General features: G+C 46.2%; 1 protein-coding gene across 1 annotated transcript in view; it reads right to left on the bottom strand.

Annotated features, from left to right (window-relative positions):
• isy1 (ISY1 splicing factor homolog) overlaps positions 1-20,731 on the bottom strand; it is a 54,571-nt gene that overhangs the window by 2,985 nt on the left and 30,855 nt on the right. The window contains exons 3-7 of the mRNA XM_065002132.1: positions 16,651-16,702; positions 16,405-16,513; positions 16,197-16,309; positions 6,798-6,915; positions 6,575-6,697 (exon numbers count right to left, since the gene is read on the bottom strand). Coding sequence (XP_064858204.1) covers positions 6,575-6,697; positions 6,798-6,915; positions 16,197-16,309; positions 16,405-16,513; positions 16,651-16,702 — 515 coding nt within the window. The remainder of the gene's footprint in view (positions 1-6,574; positions 6,698-6,797; positions 6,916-16,196; positions 16,310-16,404; positions 16,514-16,650; positions 16,703-20,731) is intronic.

Genomic DNA, 20,731 nt, shown 5'->3' with positions numbered 1-20,731 from the left:
AGTATTGTGTATTGGGCTAAGTACTGTGTCTTGGGTTATATTGTGCTGAGTATTGTGTATTGGGTTAAATATTGGGCTAAGTATTGGTTTAAGTACAGGGTTGTTTTGGGCTAAGTATTGTGTAGTATTGGGTTAAGTATTGGGTTGTATTGGACTAGTGAAGATGGCGCCGGAGGGGATGGCTGCCGTCTTATTGGCTCTTAACCAACCATGCTATTTTGTTTGTAACTTGTTTTGAACAGAATTTCAACCCCTCCCTGACAGAGTCTGCAATACCAACATGTTTCAAGCAGACCACCATAGTCCCTGTGCCCAAGAACACTAAGGTAACTTGCCTAAATGACTAGCGACCGGTAGCACTCAGGTCTGTAGCCATGAAGTGCTTTGAAAGGCTGGTCATGGCTCACATCAATGCCATTATCCCAGAAACCCTAGAGCCACTCCAATATGCATACCTCCCAAACAGATCCACAGATGAGTCAATCTCTATTGCACTCCACACTGCCCTTTCCCACCTGGACAAAGGGAACACTTACGTGAGAATGCTATTCATTGACTACAGCTCAGCGTTCAACACCATAGTACCCTCAAAGCTCATCACTAAAGTAAGGATCCTGGGACTAAACACCTCCCTAAGCAACTGGATCCTGGACTTCCTGACGGGCCGCCCCCAGGTGTTAAGGGTAGGTAACAATACATCCGCCACGCTAATCCTCAACACAGGGGCCCTCGGGGGTGCGTGCTCAGTCCCCTCCTGTACTCCCTGTTCACCCACAACTGCATGGCCAGGGACTACAACACCATCATTAAGTTTGCTGATGACACAACAGTGGTAGGCCTGATCACCGACAACGACGAGACAGCCTATAGGGAGGAGGTCAGAGACCTGACCGGGTGGTGCCAGAATAACAACCTCTCCCTCAACGTAACCAAGACTAAGGAGATGATTGTGACTACAAGAAAAAGAGGACCGAGCACGTCCCCATTCTCATCGACGGGGCTGTAGTGGAGCAGGTTGAGAGCGTCCACCTCAACAAACTAACATGGTCCAAGCACACCAAGACAGTCGTGAAAAGGGCACGACAAACCTATTCCCCCTCAGGAGACTGAAAAGATTTGGCATGGGTCCTCAGATTCTCAAAAGTGTTTACAGCTGCACCATCGAGAGCATCGTGACTGGTTGCATCACTGCCTGGTATGGCAACTGCTCGGCCTCTGACCGCATGGCACTACAGAAGGTAGTGCGTACGGCCCAGTACATCATCGGGGCCAAGCTGCCTGTCATCCAGGACCTCTATACCAAGAGATGTCAAAGGAAGGCCCTAAAACTGGTCAAAGACTCCAGTCACCCTTGTCATAGACTGTTCTCTCTGGTACCGCATGGCAAGCGGTACCAGAGCACCAAGTCAAGGTCCAAGAGGCTTCTAAACAGCTTCTACCCCCAAGCTATAAGACTCCTGAACAGCTAATGAAATGGCGACCCAGACCATTTGCATTGCTCCCAACCCCCTCCCAACGTTGCTACTCTGTTATCTATGCATAGTCACTTTAATAATTCTAGATGTACAAATTACCACCTGCTATTATTTACTGCTGCACTTATATTTTTTGTCTTTTTCTTACTTTTTTAAAAAGGTATTTTGTTAACTGCATTGTTGGTTAAGGGCGTGTAAGTAAGCATTTCACTGCATGTGACAAATAAAATGTGATTTGATTGGCCTAAGTATTGTGTAGTATTGGGTTAAGTATTGTGTAGTATTGGGTTTGTGTAGTATTGGGTTCAAGTGTGTTAATTGTGTATTGGGTTGTATCGGGTTAAGTATTGTTTTTTTTGTGGGGGTTTTTAACCTTTATTTAACTGGGCAAATCAGTTAAGAACAAATTCTTATTTACAATGACAGCCTAGGAACAGTGGGTTAACTGCCTGTTCAGGGGCAGAACGACAGATGTTTAACTTTGTCAGCTCGGGGATTTGATCTAGCAACCCTTCGGTTACTGGCCCTCCCGCCGCTTATTGGGCTAAGAATAGTGCATTGGGCTGTATTGGGCTAACTATTGTGTATTGGGCTAAGTATTGTGTATTGGGTTGTTTAAGGCACAAATTCAGGGGAGAGATACCATGACACCAACAATACTGCTTTGTTCCAGAATATCATGATGAAACAGAAAGCAGGAGACATGGAGAGTGAATGAGAGATTTGAGTTGAAGCTAGAGGCCAGCCTCCTCTAGCCTCCTCTAGTTGAGGACCGGCCTCCTCTAGTTGAGGACCGGCCTCCTCTAGTTGAGGACCGGCCTCCTCTAGTTGAGGACCGGCCTCCTCTAGTTGAGGACCGGCCTCCTCTAGTTGAGGACCGGCCTCCTCTAGTTGAGGACCGGCCTCCTCTAGTTGAGGCTAGAGGCCAGCCTCCTCTAGTTGAGGCTAGAGGTCTCATGAGGCCATTAGTGGTCCTGTGCTCCATGTATAAGACAAAAATATTAGACATTTACTCTAATAGGGAACACATGGTCTCTGAGCACCATCACATCACCGATTACTATCAGGTCACAAGACCTAGTCACAACAGAGGGGAAGGCTGATGTCACAACAGAGGGGAAGGCTAATGTCACAACAGAGGGGAAGGCTAATGTCACAACAGAGGGGAAGGCTAATGTCACAACAGAGGGGAAGGCTAATGTCACAACAGAGGGGAAGGCTAATGTCACAACAGAGGGGAAGGCTAATGTTACAACCTGGGACAACAGAGGGAAAGGCTAATGTCACAACCTGGGACAACAGAGGGAAAGGCTAATGTTACAACAGAGGGAAAGGCTAATGTTACAACAGAGGGGAAGGCTAATGTCACAACAGAGGGGAAGGCTAATGTCACAACAGAGGGGAAGGCTAATGTCACAACAGAGGGGAAGGCTAATGTCAAAACAGAGGGGAAGGCTAATGTCAAAACAGAGGGGAAGGCTAATGTCAAAACAGAGGGGAAGGCTAATGTCACAACCTGGGACAACAGAGGGAAAGGCTAATGTCACAACAGAGGGGAAGGCTAATGTCACAACCTGGGACAACAGAGGGGAAGGCTAATGTCACAACAGAGGGGAAGGCTAATGTCACAACAGAGGGGAAGGCTAATGTCACAACAGAGGGGAAGGCTAATGTCACAACCTGGGACAACAGAGGGGAAGACTAATGTCACAACCTGGGACAACAGAGGGGAAGACTAATGTCACAACCTGGGACAACAGAGGGGAAGGCTAATGTCACAACAGAGGGGAAGGCTAATGTCACAAGCTGGGACAACAGAGGGGAAGGCTAATGTCACAACAGAGGGGAAGGCTAATGTCACAAGCTGGGACAACAGAGGGGAAGGCTAATGTCACAACCTGGGACAACAGAGGGGAAGGCTAATGTCACAACCTGGGACAACAGAGGGGAAGGCTAATGTCACAACCTGGGACAACAGAGGGAAAGGCTAATGTCACAACCTGGGACAACAGAGGGGAAGGCTAATGTCACAACCTGGAACAACAGAGGGAACGGCTAATGTCACAACAGAGGGGAAGGCTAATGTCACAACAGAGGGGAAGGCTAATGTCACAACAGAGGGGAAGGCTAATGTCACAACAGAGGGGAAGGCTAATGTCATAACCTGGGACAACAGAGGGGAAGACTAATGTCACAACCTGGGACAACAGAGGGGAAGACTAATGTCACAACCTGGGACAACAGAGGGGAAGGCTAATGTCACAACAGAGGGGAAGGCTAATGTCACAAGCTGGGACAACAGAGGGGAAGGCTAATGTCACAACAGAGGGGAAGGCTAATGTCACAAGCTGGGACAACAGAGGGGAAGGCTAATGTCACAACCTGGGACAACAGAGGGGAAGGCTAATGTCACAACCTGGGACAACAGAGGGGAAGGCTAATGTCACAACCTGGGACAACAGAGGGAAAGGCTAATGTCACAACCTGGAACAACAGAGGGAACGGCTAATGTCACAACAGAGGGGAAGGCTAATGTCACAACCTGGGACAACAGAGGGGAAGGCTAATGTCACAACAGAGGGGAAGGCTAATGTCACAACAGAGGGGAAGGCTAATGTCACAACAGAGGGGAAGGCTAATGTCACAACAGAGGGGAAGGCTAATGTCACAACAGAGGGGAAGGCTAATGTCACAACAGAGGGGAAGGCTAATGTCACAACAGAGGGGAAGGCTAATGTCACAACAGAGGGGAAGGCTAATGTCACAACAGAGGGGAAGGCTAATGTCACAACAGAGGGGAAGGCTAATGTCACAACAGAGGGGAAGGCTAATGTCACAACAGAGGGGAAGGCTAATGTCACAACAGAGGGGAAGGCTAATGTCACAACAGAGGGGAAGGCTAATGTCACAACAGAGGGGAAGGCTAATGTCACAACAGAGGGGAAGGCTAATGTCACAACAGAGGGGAAGACTAATGTCACAACAGAGGGGAAGACTAATGTCACAACAGAGGGGAAGGTTAATGTCACAACCTGGGACAACAGAGGGAAAGGCTAATGTCACAACCTGGGACAACAGAGGGGAAGGCTAATGTCACAACAGAGGGGAAGGCTAATGTCACAACAGAGGGGAAGGCTAATGTCACAACAGAGGGGAAGGCTAATGTCACAACAGAGGGGAAGGCTAATGTCACAACAGAGGGGAAGACTAATGTCACAACAGAGGGGAAGGCTAATGTCACAACCTGGGACAACAGAGGGAAAGGCTAATGTCACAACCTGGGACAACAGAGGGGAAGGCTAATGTCACAACCTGGGACAACAGAGGGGAAGGCTAATGTCACAACAGAGGGGAAGGCTAATGTCACAACAGAGGGTAAGGCTAATGTCACAACCTGGGACAACAGAGGGAAAGGCTAATGTCATAACCTAGAGTCACGTTTACTAAAGTCTTGTGCTGACACTGTCCCTTTCCAGAGACACAAGAGGACTCCTGACTGACCTGCCCTACTCCTCACCATGGCCTCAGTAGGGAGGATATTAATCCACTGCAGAGGGGTGTCACCTAGCAGGGAGGATATTAATCTACTGCAGAGGGGTGTCACCTAGCAGGGACTATATTCATCTACTGCAGAGGGGTGTCACCTAGCAGGGACTATATTAATCTACTGCAGAGGGGTGTCACCTAGCAGGGACTATATTAATCTACTGCAGAGGGGTGTCACCTAGCAGGGACTATATTAATCTACTGCAGAGGGGTGTCACCTAGCAGGGACTATATTCATCTACTGCAGAGGGGTGTCACCTAGCAGGGACTATATTCATCTACTGCAGAGGGGTGTCACCTAGCAGGGACTATATTCATCTACTGCAGAGGGGTGTCACCTAGCAGGGAGGATATTAATCTACTGCAGAGGGGTGTCACCTAGCAGGGACTATATTAATCTACTGCAGAGGGGTGTCACCTAGCAGGGACTATATTCATCCACTGCAGAGGGGTGTCACCTAGCAGGGACTATATTCATCTACTGCAGAGGGGTGTCACCTAGCAGGGAGGATATTTATCTACTGCAGAGGGGTGTCACCTAGCAGGGACTATATTCATCTACTGCAGAGGGGTGTCACCTAGCAGGGACTATATTCATCCACTGCAGAGGGGTGTCACCTAGCAGGGACTATATTAATCTACTGCAGAGGGGTGTCACCTAGCAGGGAGGACATTCATCTACTGCAGAGGGGTGTCACCTAGCAGGGAGGATATTCATCTACTGCAGAGGGGTGTCACCTAGCAGGGACTATATTCATCTACTGCAGAGGGGTGTCACCTAGCAGGGACTATATTCATCTACTGCAGAGGGGTGTCACCTAGCAGGGAGGATATTCATCTACTGCAGAGGGGTGTCACCTAGCAGGGACTATATTAATCTACTGCAGAGGGGTGTCACCTAGCAGGGAGGATATTAATCCACTGCAGAGGGGTGTCACCTAGCAGGGACTATATTCATCTACTGCAGAGGGGTGTCACCTAGCAGGGACTATATTCATCTACTGCAGAGGGGTGTCACCTAGCAGGGAGGATATTAATCTACTGCAGAGGGGTGTCACCTAGCAGGGACTATATTCATCTACTGCAGAGGGGTGTCACCTAGCAGGGACTATATTAATCTACTGCAGAGGGGTGTCACCTAGCAGGGAGGATATTAATCTACTGCAGAGGGGTGTTACCTAGCAGGGACTATATTCATCTACTGCAGAGGGGTGTCACCTAGCAGGGACTATATTAATCTACTGCAGAGGGGTGTCACCTAGCAGGGAGGATATTCATCTACTGCAGAGGGGTGTCACCTAGCAGGGACTATATTCATCTACTGCAGAGGGGTGTCACCTAGCAGGGACTATATTCATCTACTGCAGAGGGGTGTCACCTAGCAGGGACTATATTCATCTACTGCAGAGGGGTGTCACCTAGCAGGGACTATATTCATCTACTGCAGAGGGGTGTCACCTAGCAGGGAGGATATTAATCTACTGCAGAGGGGTGTCACCTAGCAGGGACTATATTCATCTACTGCAGAGGGGTGTTACAGAACAGGGGACTACCTTCTTTTTCGTACTCTTGCTCCAGAGGGACCAGCGCCCCATCATCCTCATCTCTGTATCCGTAGTACTCAGCATCGATGTCCTTCATCAGCTCCGCTCTGCTCTTCCTGGGGGGAGGGATGGCTGGGGGGGGGTGATCAGTACACATTCCATAGTGGTATCAAACATGGTATTAACCTAAACTGGATATCATCCTTGGAGTATGAATTGCCAGTAAACCTACGTTCTTTGTCAAACAGCTCTCTGACTCCAGGCAGGTCTTTCGCTGCTCCAAAGTATTTATATCCTCGGTTTCCTGGGACCTCCTTCCCTTCATGGTCCAGCATCTTTGGTCCCACTCTCTGGAAGAGAGACACAAGAGAACATAAAGATTGTTCAGGACAAGACTAACACTGTATTGAGAGTCACTTAATATCTCATTGACATTACATCAGTGATCAAGGTAATGACTTAACTAGCTGTTTGATTTGGCTTTGGAATTTAGCCATTTTACCGGTGTCTTGGTTGTCTTCATGTGTTTCACTTTGAACTCATCTGCTCCACCACACGCCTGTTTGGTTGAACACGACTTGTCCTACTCAGCTTCACGACTAAAACTTCTCCCACTAGTGTGTGAAACCTACTCCCGTTGCCTGCTGCTTGGATTACACCTGGCGATCTGTTCACCGTCTGCACTGGCCTGTCTCCCCTTGTCTGGTACAGGTACCCCCGCCACACTCCCCCCTCTCTGTTCACCGTCTGCCCTGGCCTGTCTCCCCTTGTCTGGTACAGGTACCCCCGCCACACTCCCCCTTCTGTCTCTCCCTGGCCTGTCTCCCCTTGTCTGGTACAGGTTCCCCCGCCACACTCCCCCCTTCTGTCTCTCCTGGCCTGTCTCCCTTGTCTGGTACAGGTTCCCCCGCCACACTCCCCCTTCTGTCTCTCCCTGGCCTGTCTCCCCTTGTCTGGTACAGGTACCCCCGCCACACTCCCCCCTTCTGTCTCTCCCAAGCTTTTTTTCACCTCCAGCACATACGCATTTACACACCGCAGGTTTTGGACTGATCAGAATTCTAGGGAGGCTAATTATGTGAGCTTACTCAGAAACGCTTTAATTAACTAGTATAGACCTAGAGAGCTACTCTCTCAAGTTATCTTGTTGGGGCGAGTGACTCTGAACTTACAATGGCCCCAAGTCATTACATTATTTTTCTTGTCCTTTAAGGTATTTGCCTCATGACTCCTGCACGTTTTGTTGACTATGAACTTGCTTGTTTACCCAGCCGTGGGACAGAATGTGTTTGTTCCCACACTCACGACTGACTCTCTATTGGTTACACAGACTCTTGCCTCCCATCCTATTCTAACCACCTCTCGCCGGGTTTGTATTAATGTTACCTGATGAAATTGCTGTACAATATGACCTTGTTGCCATCTGATGCACAATCAAATGTCATAAATCAACACTGCAGAGCTCTCTGTCCTCTGCCGTGCCTTGATTGTATTACTGTTGATGATATCTGGAAATGTGCATGTACAGCCTGGCCCATCTACGGTTGCTAGCCCCAATTCTGACTTGTGCTCCGATTTCTGCTTTGTGGATTTTTGCTCTTGTAAAACAACCGACATGTACGTGTTTGCGAGAGTCTCACCTTTCCACAGATGGTGTGTGTAGCCCAAACTGTTAGGACACCACATACAGAAGTTGTCAGATTGGCTGGTCCGACTTCAGACGAGTCCCAAGACGCTTGTGGGGGTTGGAGAACACCATAGTGTTCGTGAGAGTCTCATTTCTCCACAGATGGTTCATAATAGTTTGTAAGCCAAACAGTTCGTACGCTACAGACGATTTTGTGAGAATACCGATTTTCGAGATGCCTCATGGTCAGACAAATACCAGTCTAACTCTGTCACCTTTCACCGCAGATACGGAAGAGTGACATAGGCAGATGCAATGGATTGAGACGCTCAAGGGCAGACAGATTTTTCACCTTGTCGGCTCGGGTATTCAAACCAGCAACCTTTTTCATACTTCCATAGAAGGTTTTGGAATGATAGAGTAAGACATGTGACAATTCCAGAGCAATAAAAATGTGTCTTGTCCAGGCCACAGAGCAGTGCGCCATAGCCAATCAGAGCTACAGTAGGCCTATATGCAAGCAAGCCATTTGCCGCAGTCATATTGACAGTAGCACTCTCGCCGGTAAAACACCGGATCACTGCTGCTCTAACTTCCATGATGCATACAAGGCCCTCCTTCGTCCTCCTTTCGGGCAAATCTGACCACGACTCCATTTTTCTCCTCCCTTTCTATAGGCAGAAACTCAAAACAGGATGTACCCGTGCTAAGGACTATTCAAAGCTGGTCTGACCAATCAGAATCCACGCTTCAAGATGGTTTTGATCATATGGACTGGGTAGCCTCAGAATAATATTGGCGTATACGCTGAGTCGGTGAGTGAGTTTATAAGGAAGAGTATAAGAGATGTTGTACCTACTGTGACTATTAAAACCTACCCTAACCAGAAACCGTTGATAGATGGCGGAATTCGCGCAAAACAAAGTGCGAACCGCCGCATTTAACCATGGAAGGGTGACTGGGAATATGAATAGTTATTCACTCCGCAAGGCAATCAAACAAGTGAAATGTCAGTATAGAGACAAATCAACGGCTCAGACGCAAGACGTATGTGGCAGGGTCTACAGACAATCACAGACCACAAAAGGAAAACCAGTCACGTCACGGACACCTACGTCTTGCTTCCAGACAATCTAAACACCTTCTTTGCCCGCTGTGAGGATAACACAGTGCCACCGATGCAGTGTTGTTTGCATTAACTTTAGGCAGTTTCACCAAAACCCCATTGTGAGGTAGTGCTATGATGAGTCTTACCCCATAGGGTTGGTCGATACTAATGCTATGATGAGTCTTACCCCATAGGGTTGGTCGATACTAATGCTATAATGAGTCTTACCCCATAGGGTTGGTCAATACTAATGCTATAATGAGTCTTACCCCATAGGGTTGGTCAATACTAATGCTATGATGAGTCTTACCCCATAGGGTTGGTCAATACTAATGCTATGATGAGTCTTACCCCATAGGGTTGGTCGATACTAATGCTATGATGAGTCTTACCCCATAGGGTTGGTCGATACTAATGCTATAATGAGTCTTACCCCATAGGGTTGGTCGATACTAATGCTATGAGTCTTACCCCATAGGGTTGGTCGATACTAATGCTATAATGAGTCTTACCCCATAGGGTTGGTCGATACTAATGCTATGATGAGTCTTACCCCATAGGGTTGGTCGATACTAATGCTATAATGAGTCTTACCCCATAGGGTTGGTCAATACTAATGCTATAATGAGTCTTACCCCATAGGGTTGGTCAATACTAATGCTATGATGAGTCTTACCCCATAGGGTTGGTCAATACTAATGCTATGATGAGTCTTACCCCATAGGGTTGGTCGATACTAATGCTATGATGAGTCTTACCCCATAGGGTTGGTCGATACTAATGCTATAATGAGTCTTACCCCATAGGGTTGGTCGATACTAATGCTATGAGTCTTACCCCATAGGGTTGGTCGATACTAATGCTATAATGAGTCTTACCCCATAGGGTTGGTCGATACTAATGCTATGATGAGTCTTACCCCATAGGGTTGGTCGATACTAATGCTATGATGAGTCTTACCCCATAGGGTTGGTCAATACTAATGCTATAATGAGTCTTACCCCATAGGGTTGGTCGATACTAATGCTATAATGAGTCTTACCCCATAGGGTTGGTCGATACTAATGCTATAATGAGTCTTACCCCATAGGGTTGGTCGATACTAATGCTATGATGAGTCTTACCCCATAGGGTTGGTCGATACTAATGCTATGATGAGTCTTACCCCATAGGGTTGGTCGATACTAATGCTATGATGAGTCTTACCCCATAGGGTTGGTCGATACTAATGCTATGATGCATCTTACCCCATAGGGTTGGTCGATACTAATGCTATAATGAGTCTTACCCCATAGGGTTGGTCAATACTAATGCTATGATGAGTCTTACCCCATAGGGTTGGTCGATACTAATGCTATAATGAGTCTTACCCCATAGGGTTGGTCGATACTAATGCTATGATGAGTCTTACCCCATAGGGTTGGTCGATACTAATGCTATAATGAGTCTTACCCCATAGGGTTGGTCAATACTAATGCTATGATGCATCTTACCCCATAGGGTTGGTCAATACTAATGCTATGATGAGTCTTACCCCATAGGGTTGGTCAATACTAATGCTATAATGAGTCTTACCCCATAGGGTTGGTCGATACTAATGCTATAATGAGTCTTACCCCATAGGGTTGGTCGATACTAATGCTATAATGAGTCTTACCCCATAGGGTTGGTCGATACTAATGCTATGATGAGTCTTACCCCATAGGGTTGGTCGATACTAATGCTATAATGAGTCTTACCCCATAGGGTTGGTCGATACTAATGCTATAATGAGTCTTACCCCATAGGGTTGGTCGATACTAATGCTATAATGAGTCTTACCCCATAGGGTTGGTCAATACTAATGCTATGATGAGTCTTACCCCATAGGGTTGGTCGATACTAATGCTATAATGAGTCTTACCCCATAGGGTTGGTCGATACTAATGCTATGATGAGTCTTACCCCATAGGGTTGGTCGATACTAATGCTATAATGAGTCTTACCCCATAGGGTTGGTCGATACTAATGCTATGATGCATCTTACCCCATAGGGTTGGTCAATACTAATGCTATGATGAGTCTTACCCCATAGGGTTGGTCAATACTAATGCTATAATGAGTCTTACCCCATAGGGTTGGTCGATACTAATGCTATAATGAGTCTTACCCCATAGGGTTGGTCGATACTAATGCTATAATGAGTCTTACCCCATAGGGTTGGTCAATACTAATGCTATGATGAGTCTTACCCCATAGGGTTGGTCGATACTAATGCTATAATGAGTCTTACCCCATAGGGTTGGTCGATACTAATGCTATAATGAGTCTTACCCCATAGGGTTGGTCGATACTAATGCTATAATGAGTCTTACCCCATAGGGTTGGTCGATACTAATGCTATAATGAGTCTTACCCCATAGGGTTGGTCAATACTAATGCTATGATGCATCTTACCCCATAGGGTTGGTCAATACTAATGCTATGATGCATCTTACCCCATAGGGTTGGTCAATACTAATGCTATGATGCATCTTACCCCATAGGGTTGGTCGATACTAATGCTATGATGAGTCTTACAGTAGAAAAATAAGTCTATATACAATGTGAGCAAATGAGGTCATGGTGGCTAAGTAAATACAATATGGCAAGTAAAAAACAAAAAAATTAAATTAAAAAAAATGTTGTCCTATAACCTAACTCACTACGGTAAGACAGCCTGTTCCTCAATATTTGCCATTGCCTGCACTTGGCCTCTGCCCAGGCTTTCAACATTATCATATTTTATCATATTTTATCATATTTTGTCATGATCCACCAAATTGCATTCTATTTCGCACAATATCATTTTTTATTTTTGTTCCTATAAGGCACAGAGGGGGACTGAGGATGCTACACTGACCTTGGTGAACATGGTGGCTAGTCACCTTCAACATGCTAAATCAGATCACATTTTATTTATTGATTTTAGTTCAGCTTTCAATACAATGCAAATCCACACACTGCTGAAACGACTACTGGACCTGAACGTCAACGGAGGCCTGGCAATTTGGATGAAGGACTTCAACTGATCGCACACAGAGGGTCCTCGTGAATGGGGCCTCTCTGATGAACTGACCCTGAACACAGGGGGACCCCGGGGTTGTGTCCCCTCTCTGATGAACTGACCCTGAACACAGGGGCGCCCCAGGGCTGTGTCCTCTCTCTGATGAGCTGAACACAGGGGCGCCCCAGGGCTGTGTCCTCTCTCTGATGAACTGACCCTGAACACAGGGGGACCCCGGGGTTGTGTCCCCTCTCTGATGAACTGACCCTGAACACAGGGGCGCCCCAGGGCTGAGTCCCCTCTCTGATGAGCTGAACACAGGGGCGCCCCAGGGCTGTGTCCCCTCTCTGATGAACTGACCCTGAACACAGGGGCGCCCCAGGGCTGTGTCATTTCACCGTTGTTGGTCTTTATCTCCAAGGAAACAATGTGAGCCTTTTCAAGTACGCGGATGACATGGCTCTGGTAGGACTCTTTATTAAAGATGCTACGTCAGATGGGGACAGCTGTTTATAAACAGACCAACAACCTTCAAGAATGGTGCCGGTCAAGTGCCCTCCACATCAATGTGGAAGAGACAAAGGAGCTCATCATCAATGGCAACAACCTGCCAATGTCTCAACCACTGTCTCTGAACGACCAACCAGTGTTTCAAATACCCAGGGACACAAATGGATAACAATCTGAGTTTTACAGAGAATACAGACTTAAAATAAATACAAAGCAAGTCAGCGCCTGTTTTTAAATCAGGAAATTTAAGGGGGTTGGGGTCAGCCAGGATGTTCTGGAGGATGTACAGCAGTCTGGTGGAGAGCATCCTCACGTTCAATATGACAGTCTGGTAATCTGAGCTGGTGGAGAGGATCCTCACATTCAATATGACAGTCTGGTAATCTGAGCTGGTGGAGAGCAACCTCACATTCATTATGACAGTCTGGTAATCTGAGCTGGTGGAGAGCAACCTCACATTCATTATGACAGTCTGGTAATCTGAGCTGGTGGAGAGCAACCTCACATTCATTATGACAGTCTGGTAATCTGAACATGAGGAGTAAAAGCAAACAAACCAGAATAGTAAACACAGCCAGCAAAGTAGTTGGTCAACCACAGTCACATTTGAGCAGTTTGTTCAGCAAGGCAACCAAAAGGAAGGCACTGGCTGTCGTTGGCGACCCCTCCCACCCTCTCCACACCTTCAGTTTGAGAGGCTTCCCTCTGGCCGGCGCTTCAGAATGCCCATGGCCAAGAAGAATGTGTTCTAACATTAATTCCTTCCTTGTGCTGTTGGACTACTAAATGCAAAGTAAATTGTATTGGTATATGTACTTACAGTTGAAGTCGGAAGTTTACATACACCTTAGCCAATTACATTTAAACTCAGTTTTCACAATTCCTGACATTTAATCCTAGTAAAAAAGGTTAAGTCAGTTAGGATCACCAATGTGAAATGTCAGAATAATAGTTGAGAGAATGATTTATTTGAGCTTTTTTTCATCACATTCCCAGTGGGTCAGAAGATTACATGCACTCAATTAGTATTTGGTAGTATTGCCTTTAAATTGTTTAACTTGCTTCAAACATTTTGAGTAGCCTTCCACATGCTTCCCACAATAAATTGGGTGAATTCTGGCCTCCTTGCTCGCACAGGCTTTTTCAGGTCTGCCCACAAATTTTCTATAGGATTGAGGTCAGGGTTTTGTGATGGCCACACCTCGACTTTGTTGTACTTAAAGCCATTTTTCCACAACTTTTGGAAGTATGCTTGGGGTCATTGTCCATTTAGAAGACCCATTTGTGACCAAGCTTTAACTTCCTGACTGATGTCTTGAGAAGTTGCTTCAATATATCCACATATTTTTCCTACCTCATGATGCCATCTATATTTTTAAAGTGCACCAGTCCCTTCTGCAGCAAAGCACCCCCACAACATGATCCTGCTTCAAGGTTGGGATGGTGTTCTTCGGCTTGCAAGCATCCCCTGTTTTCCTCCAAACATAACGATTGTCATTATGGCCAAAAATATATATTTTTGTTTCATCAAACCAGAGGAAGTTTCTCCAAAAAGTACAACCTTTGTCCCCATGTGCAGGTGCAAACTGTAGTCTGGCTTTTTATGGCGGTTTTGGAGCAGTGGCTTCTTCCTTGCTGAGCGGCCTTCCAGGTTAAATCAAGATGGGACTAGTTTTACTGTGGATATAGATACTTTGTACCTGTTTTCTCCAGCATCTTCACATGGTCCTTTGCTGTTGTTCTGGGATCGATTTGCACATTTCGCACCAAAGTACATTCATCTCTAGGAGACAGAACGAGTCTCCTTCCTGAACGGTATGACAGCTGTGTGGTCCCATGGTGTTTATACTTGCGTACTATTGTTTGTACAGATGTGATACCTTCAGGCGTTTGGAAATTGCTCCCAAGGTTGAACCAGACTTGTGGTCTACAATTGTTTTTTCTTCTGAGGTCTTGGCTGATTTCTTTGGATTTTCCCATTATGTCAAGCAAAGAGGCACTGAGTTTGAAGGTAGGCCTTGAAATACATCCACAGGTACACCTCCAATTTGACTCAAATTATGTCAATTAGCCTATCAGAAGCTTCTAAAGCCATGACATCATTTTCTGGAATTTTCCAAGCTGTTTGAAGGCACAGTCAACTTAGTATATGTTAACTTCTGACCCACTGGAATTGTGATAGTGAAAAATAACTTGTGTCATTCACAAAGTAGATGTCCTAACTGACTTGCCAAAACTGTAGTTTGTTAACAAGAAATCTGTGGAGTGGTTGAAAAACGAGTTGTTAGTGCATGTATTCATGTCCTCTGTGTTGTTAGTGCATGTATTCATGTCCTCTGTGTTGTTAGTGCATGTATTCATGTCCTCTGTGTTGTTAGTGCATGTATTCATGTCCTCTGTGTTGTTAGTGCATGTATTCATGTCCTCTGTGTTGTTAGTGCATGTATTCATGTCCTCTGTGTTGTTAGTGAATGTATTCATGTCCTCTGTGTTGTTAGTGAATGTATTCATGTCCTCTGTGTTGTTAGTGAATGTATTCATGTCCTCTGTTGTTAGTGAATGTATTCATGTCCTCTGTGTTGTTAGTGAATGTATTCATGTCCTCTGTTAGTGAATGTATTATGTCCTCTGTGTTGTTAGTGAATGTATTCATGTCCTCTGTGTTGTTAGTGAATGTATTCATGTCCTCTGTGTTGTTAGTGAATGTATTCATGTCCTCTGTGTTGTTAGTGAATGTATTCATGTCCTCTGTGTTGTTAGTGAATGTATTCATGTCCTCTGTGTTGTTAGTGAATGTATTCATGTCCTCTGTGTTGTTAGTGAATGTATTCATGTCCTCTGTGTTGTTAGTGAATGTATTCATGTCCTCTGTGTTGTTAGTGAATGTATTCATGTCCTCTGTGTTGTTAGTGAATGTATTCATGTCCTCTGTGTTGTTAGTGAATGTATTCATGTCCTCTGTGTTGTTAGTGAATGTATTCATGTCCTCTGTTAGTGAATGTATTCATGTCCTCTGTTAGTGAATGTATTCATGTCCTCTGTTAGTGAATGTATTCATGTCCTCTGTTAGTGAATGTATTCATGTCCTCTGTTAGTGAATGTATTCATGTCCTCTGTTAGTGAATGTATTCATGTCCTCTGTTAGTGAATGTATTCATGTCCTCTGTTAGTGAATGTATTCATGTCCTCTGTTAGTGAATGTGTGAATGTAACATGATGGACTGACTGGTTTAAATGTGATTATGTAAGAATGTATGTGATCCTTTTAATGGAAGGTGATAACAGAAACAGTTCCATCCTGGATGGAGGGGGGGCACATAACCACCATAGGATAAAGGTTGAAATCTCCCAACTCTATTACCCCGTAGTCAGGTCCTCCCAGCTCCTTGATCCTGACCTCCCAGTGACCTTTCTCTCTCAGCAGCTTATTGATCTCATCGTTCAGGTCCCGGATCTTAAACTCTCCCAGACCAGCTATCAGAGAATAACAGGCAAACACATGGATGAGGTTATGCTCTTCATTCATAAACATTTATTAACGGTTCAATGTCACATGTAGGACAACTCACCATTTTGAATCTGAGCAACTTTCTTGGAGATCTCACTGATAATCTGTCGTCTCCACTTCTCTGCTTTAGGCAGCTCAGTACATTCTGAGGCCAGGAACGGTCTCCTCTCCTGGAACAGTCAACAAACATGATAACAACACAAGAGCCACGACGACATGACTTTATGGTGTTTAGTGAACTCTGGGACAAGAAATCTAAAATTTGTAATCATTCCCCTAAAGGACATTAGGACATCATCTTCCTCACCCTGACTTTGCCCTCCTCCAGCTGAGCATTTCTGAACCGGGCCAAGGCCGTCCTGGGGAGACGAGGTGTCACAAGTTAATACATACTGATAAATAATACATTCATGACCAGTACATAGAGGAGCCAGCCAGGCGCCCCCGGCCCGGGGGACTTGGCCACTTTGGGTTCACATCTGGGGCGGCAGGGTAGCCTAGTGGTTAGAGCGTTGGACTAGTAATCGGAAGGTTGCAAGTTCAAACCCCCGAGCTGACAAGGTCTGTCGTTCTGCCCCTGAACAGGCAGCTTACCCACTGTTCCTAGGCAGTCATTGAAAATAAGAATTTGTTCTTAACTGACTTGCCTAGTTAAATAAAGGTAAAATAAAAACAATTTTTTAAAAATCTGATGCACCCAAATGCCCCCCTGGTGCACACAAATGCATTGGTTCAATCTGAAATACACAGAGAAACTGAATACTTAATTGAATTTACCTCTCTGATTGGGAACATGTGTTGTGGTATTGTGTAGAAAGACATTACTTCACAATTGAAATAACTGAAAGTTGCTAGTTGTTCTGGATATGGTCTAGGTCTAGGCCAATGTGACCAGGATTTTTTTTCTTTTTTTTTTCAACTTTATTTAACCAGGTAGGCTAGTTGAGAACAAGTTCTCATTTGCAACTGCGACCTGGCCGAGATAAAGTAGGATAGTCAGTTTTACTAGGGTAAGTTTGGCGGCGTGAGTGAAGGAGGCTTCGTTGCGGAATAGAAAGCCGACTCTTGATTTGATTTTCGATTGGAGATTTTTATTTTTATTTTACCTTTATTTTACTAGGCAAGTCAGTCCACCTGGCCATGCTGCTGCTCCAGTTTCAACTGACCTGAGCCCTAGGACCATGTCCCAGGACTACCTGACATGATGACTCCTTGCTGTCCCCAGTCCACCTGGCCATGCTGCTGCTCCAGTTTCAACTGTTCTGCCTTACTATTATTCAACCATGCTGGTCATTTATGAACATTTGAACATCTTGGCCATGTTCTGTTATAATCTCTACCCGGCACCAGCCAGAAGAGGACTGGCCACCCCACATAGCCTGGTTCCTCTCTAGGTTTCTTCCTAGGTTTTGGCCTTTCTAGGGAGTTTTTCCTAGCCACCGTGCTTCTACACCTGCATTGCTTGCTGTTTGGGGTTTTAGGCTGGGTTTCTGTACAGCACTTTGAGATATCAGCTGATGTAGAAAGGGCTATCTATATAAATAAATTTGATTTGATGAGTTAAGAACAAATTCTTATTTTCAATGACGGCCTAGGAACAGTGGGTTAACTGCCTGTTCAGGGGCAGAACGACAGATCGGGGATTCGAACTTGCAACCTTTCGGTTACTAGTCCAACGCTCTAACCACTAGGCTACCCTGCCGCCCCTGTTTGATATGAGTCTGGAAGGAGAGTTTACAGTCTAGCCAGACACCTAGGTACTTATAGATGTCCACATATTCAAGGTCGGAACCATCCATGGTGGTGATGCTTGTCAGGCGTGCGGGTGCAGGCAGCGAACGGTTGAAAAGCATGCATTTGGTTTTACTAGCGTTTAAGAGCAGTTGGAGGCCACGGAAGGAGTGTTGTATGGCATTGAAGCTCGTTTGGAGGTTAGATAGCACAGTGTCCAAGGACGGGCCGGAAGTATATAGAATGGTGTCGTCTGCGTAGAGGTGGATCAGGGAATCGCCCGCAGCAAGAGCAACATCATTGATATATACAGAGAAAAGAGTCGGCCCGAGAATTGAACCCTGTGGCACCCCATAGAGACTGCCAGAGGACCGGACAGCATGCCCTCCGATTTGACACACTGAACTCTGTCTGCAAAGTAATTGGTGAACCAGGCAAGGCAGTCATCCGAAAAACCGAGGCTACTGAGTCTGCCGATAAGAATATGGTGATTGACAGAGTCGAAAGCCTTGGCAAGGTCGATGAAGACGGCTGCACAGTACTGTCTTTTATCGATGGCGGTTATGATATCGTTTAGTACCTTGAGCGTGGCTGAGGTGCACCCGTGACCGGCTCGGAAACCAGATTACACAGCGGAGAAGGTACGGTGGGATTCGAGATGGTCAGTGACCTGTTTGTTGACTTGGCCTTCGAAGACCTTAGATAGGCAGGGCAGGATGGATATAGGTCTGTAACAGTTTGGGTCCAGGGTGTCTCCCCTTTGAAGAGGGGGATGACTGCGGCAGCTTTCCAATCCTTGGGGATCTCAGACGATATGAAAGGGAGGTTGAACAGGCTGGTAATAGGGGTTGCGACAATGGCGGCGGATAGTTTCAGAAATAGAGGGTCCAGATTGTCAAGCCCAGCTGATTTGTACGGGTCCAGGTTTTGCAGCCCTTTCAGAACATCTGCTATCTGGATTTGGGTAAAGGAGAACCTGTAGAGGCTTGGGCGAGTAGCTGCGGGGGGGGGGTGGAGCTGTTGGCCGAGGTTGGAGTAGCCAGGCGGAAGGCATGGCCAGCCGTTGAGAAATGCTTGTTGAAGTTTTCGATAATCATGGATTTATCGGTGGTGACCGTGTTACCTAGCCTCAGTGCAGTGGGCAGCTGGGAGGAGGTGCTCTTGTTCTCCATGGACTTCACAGTGTCCCAGAACTTGGTTCCTGACTTCCCTGAACAGTTGCATATCGCGGGGACTATTCGATGCTATTGCAGTCCGCCACAGGATGTTTTTGTGCTGGTCGAGGGCAGTCAGGTCTGGAGTGAACCAAGGGCTATATCTGTTCTTAGTTCTGCATTTTTTGAACGGAGCATGCTTATCTAAAATGGTGAGGAAGTTACTTTTAAAGAATGACCAGGCATCCTCAACTGACGGGATGAGGTCAATGTCCTTCCAGGATACCCGGGCCAGGTCGATTAGAAAGGCCTGCTCACAGAAGTGTTTTAGGGAGCGTTTGACAGTGATGAGGGGTGGTCGTTTGACTGCGGCTCCGTAGCGGATACAGGCAATGAGGCAGTGATCGCTGAGATCCTGGTTGAAGAGAGTTGGTTGGTCAGGATGACGTCTATGAGGGTGCCCTTGTTTACAAATTTAGGGTTGTACCTGGTGGGTTCCTTGATGATTTGTGTGAGATTGAGGGCATCTAGCTTAGATTGTAGCTTAGATTGTAGGACTGCCGGGGTGTTAAGCATATCCCAGTTTAGGTCACCTAACAGAACAAACTCTGAAGCTAGATGGGGGGCGATCAATTCACAAATGGTGTCCAGGGCATGGCTGGGAGCCGAGGGGGGTCGGTAGCAGGCGGCAACAATGAGAGACTTATTTCTGGAGAGAGTAATTTTCAAAATTAGTAGTTCCAACTGTTTGGGTATGGACCTGGAAAGTATGACATTACTTTGCAGGCTATCTCTGCAGTAGACTGCAACTCCTCCCCCTTTGGCAGTTCTATCTTGACGGAAGATGTTATAGTTGGGTATGGAAATCTCAGAATTTTTGGTGGCCTTCCTGAGCCAGGATTCAGACACGGCAAGGACATCAGGGTTAACCGAGTGTGCTAAAGCAGTGAGTAAAACAAACTTAGGGAGGAGGCTTCTGATGTTGACATGCATGAAACCAAAGCTTTTTCGATCACAGAAGTCAACAAATGAGGGTGCCTGGGGACATGCAGGGCCTGGGTTTACCTCCACATCACCCGCGGAACAGAGGAGGAGTAGTATGAGGGTGCGGCTAAAGGCTATCAAAACTGGTCGCCTAGAGCGTTGGGGACAAAGAATAAAAGGAGCAGATTTCTGGGCATGGTAGAATATATTCAGGGCATAATGCGCAGACAGGGGTATGGTGGGGTGCGGGTACAGCAGAGGTAAGCCCAGGCACTGCGGTGATGATGAGAGAGGTTGTATCTCTGGACATGCTGGTTGTAATGGGTGAGGTCACCGCATGTGTGGGAGGTGGGACAAAGGAGGTATCAGGGGTATGAAGAGTGGAACTAGGGGCTCCATTGTAAACTAAAACAATGATAACTAACCTGAACAACAGTATACAAGGCATATTAACATTTGAGAGAGACATACAGCGAGGCATACAGTAATCACAGGTGTTGAATTGGGAGAGCTAGCTAA

The sequence above is a fragment of the Oncorhynchus nerka genome, linkage group LG15 (genome assembly GCF_034236695.1).
Source record: "Oncorhynchus nerka isolate Pitt River linkage group LG15, Oner_Uvic_2.0, whole genome shotgun sequence".
Taxonomy (NCBI): Eukaryota; Metazoa; Chordata; class Actinopteri; order Salmoniformes; family Salmonidae; genus Oncorhynchus; species Oncorhynchus nerka.
The sequence above is the reverse complement of the archived record's forward strand: the minus strand, read 5'-3'. Positions and strand labels throughout refer to the sequence as shown.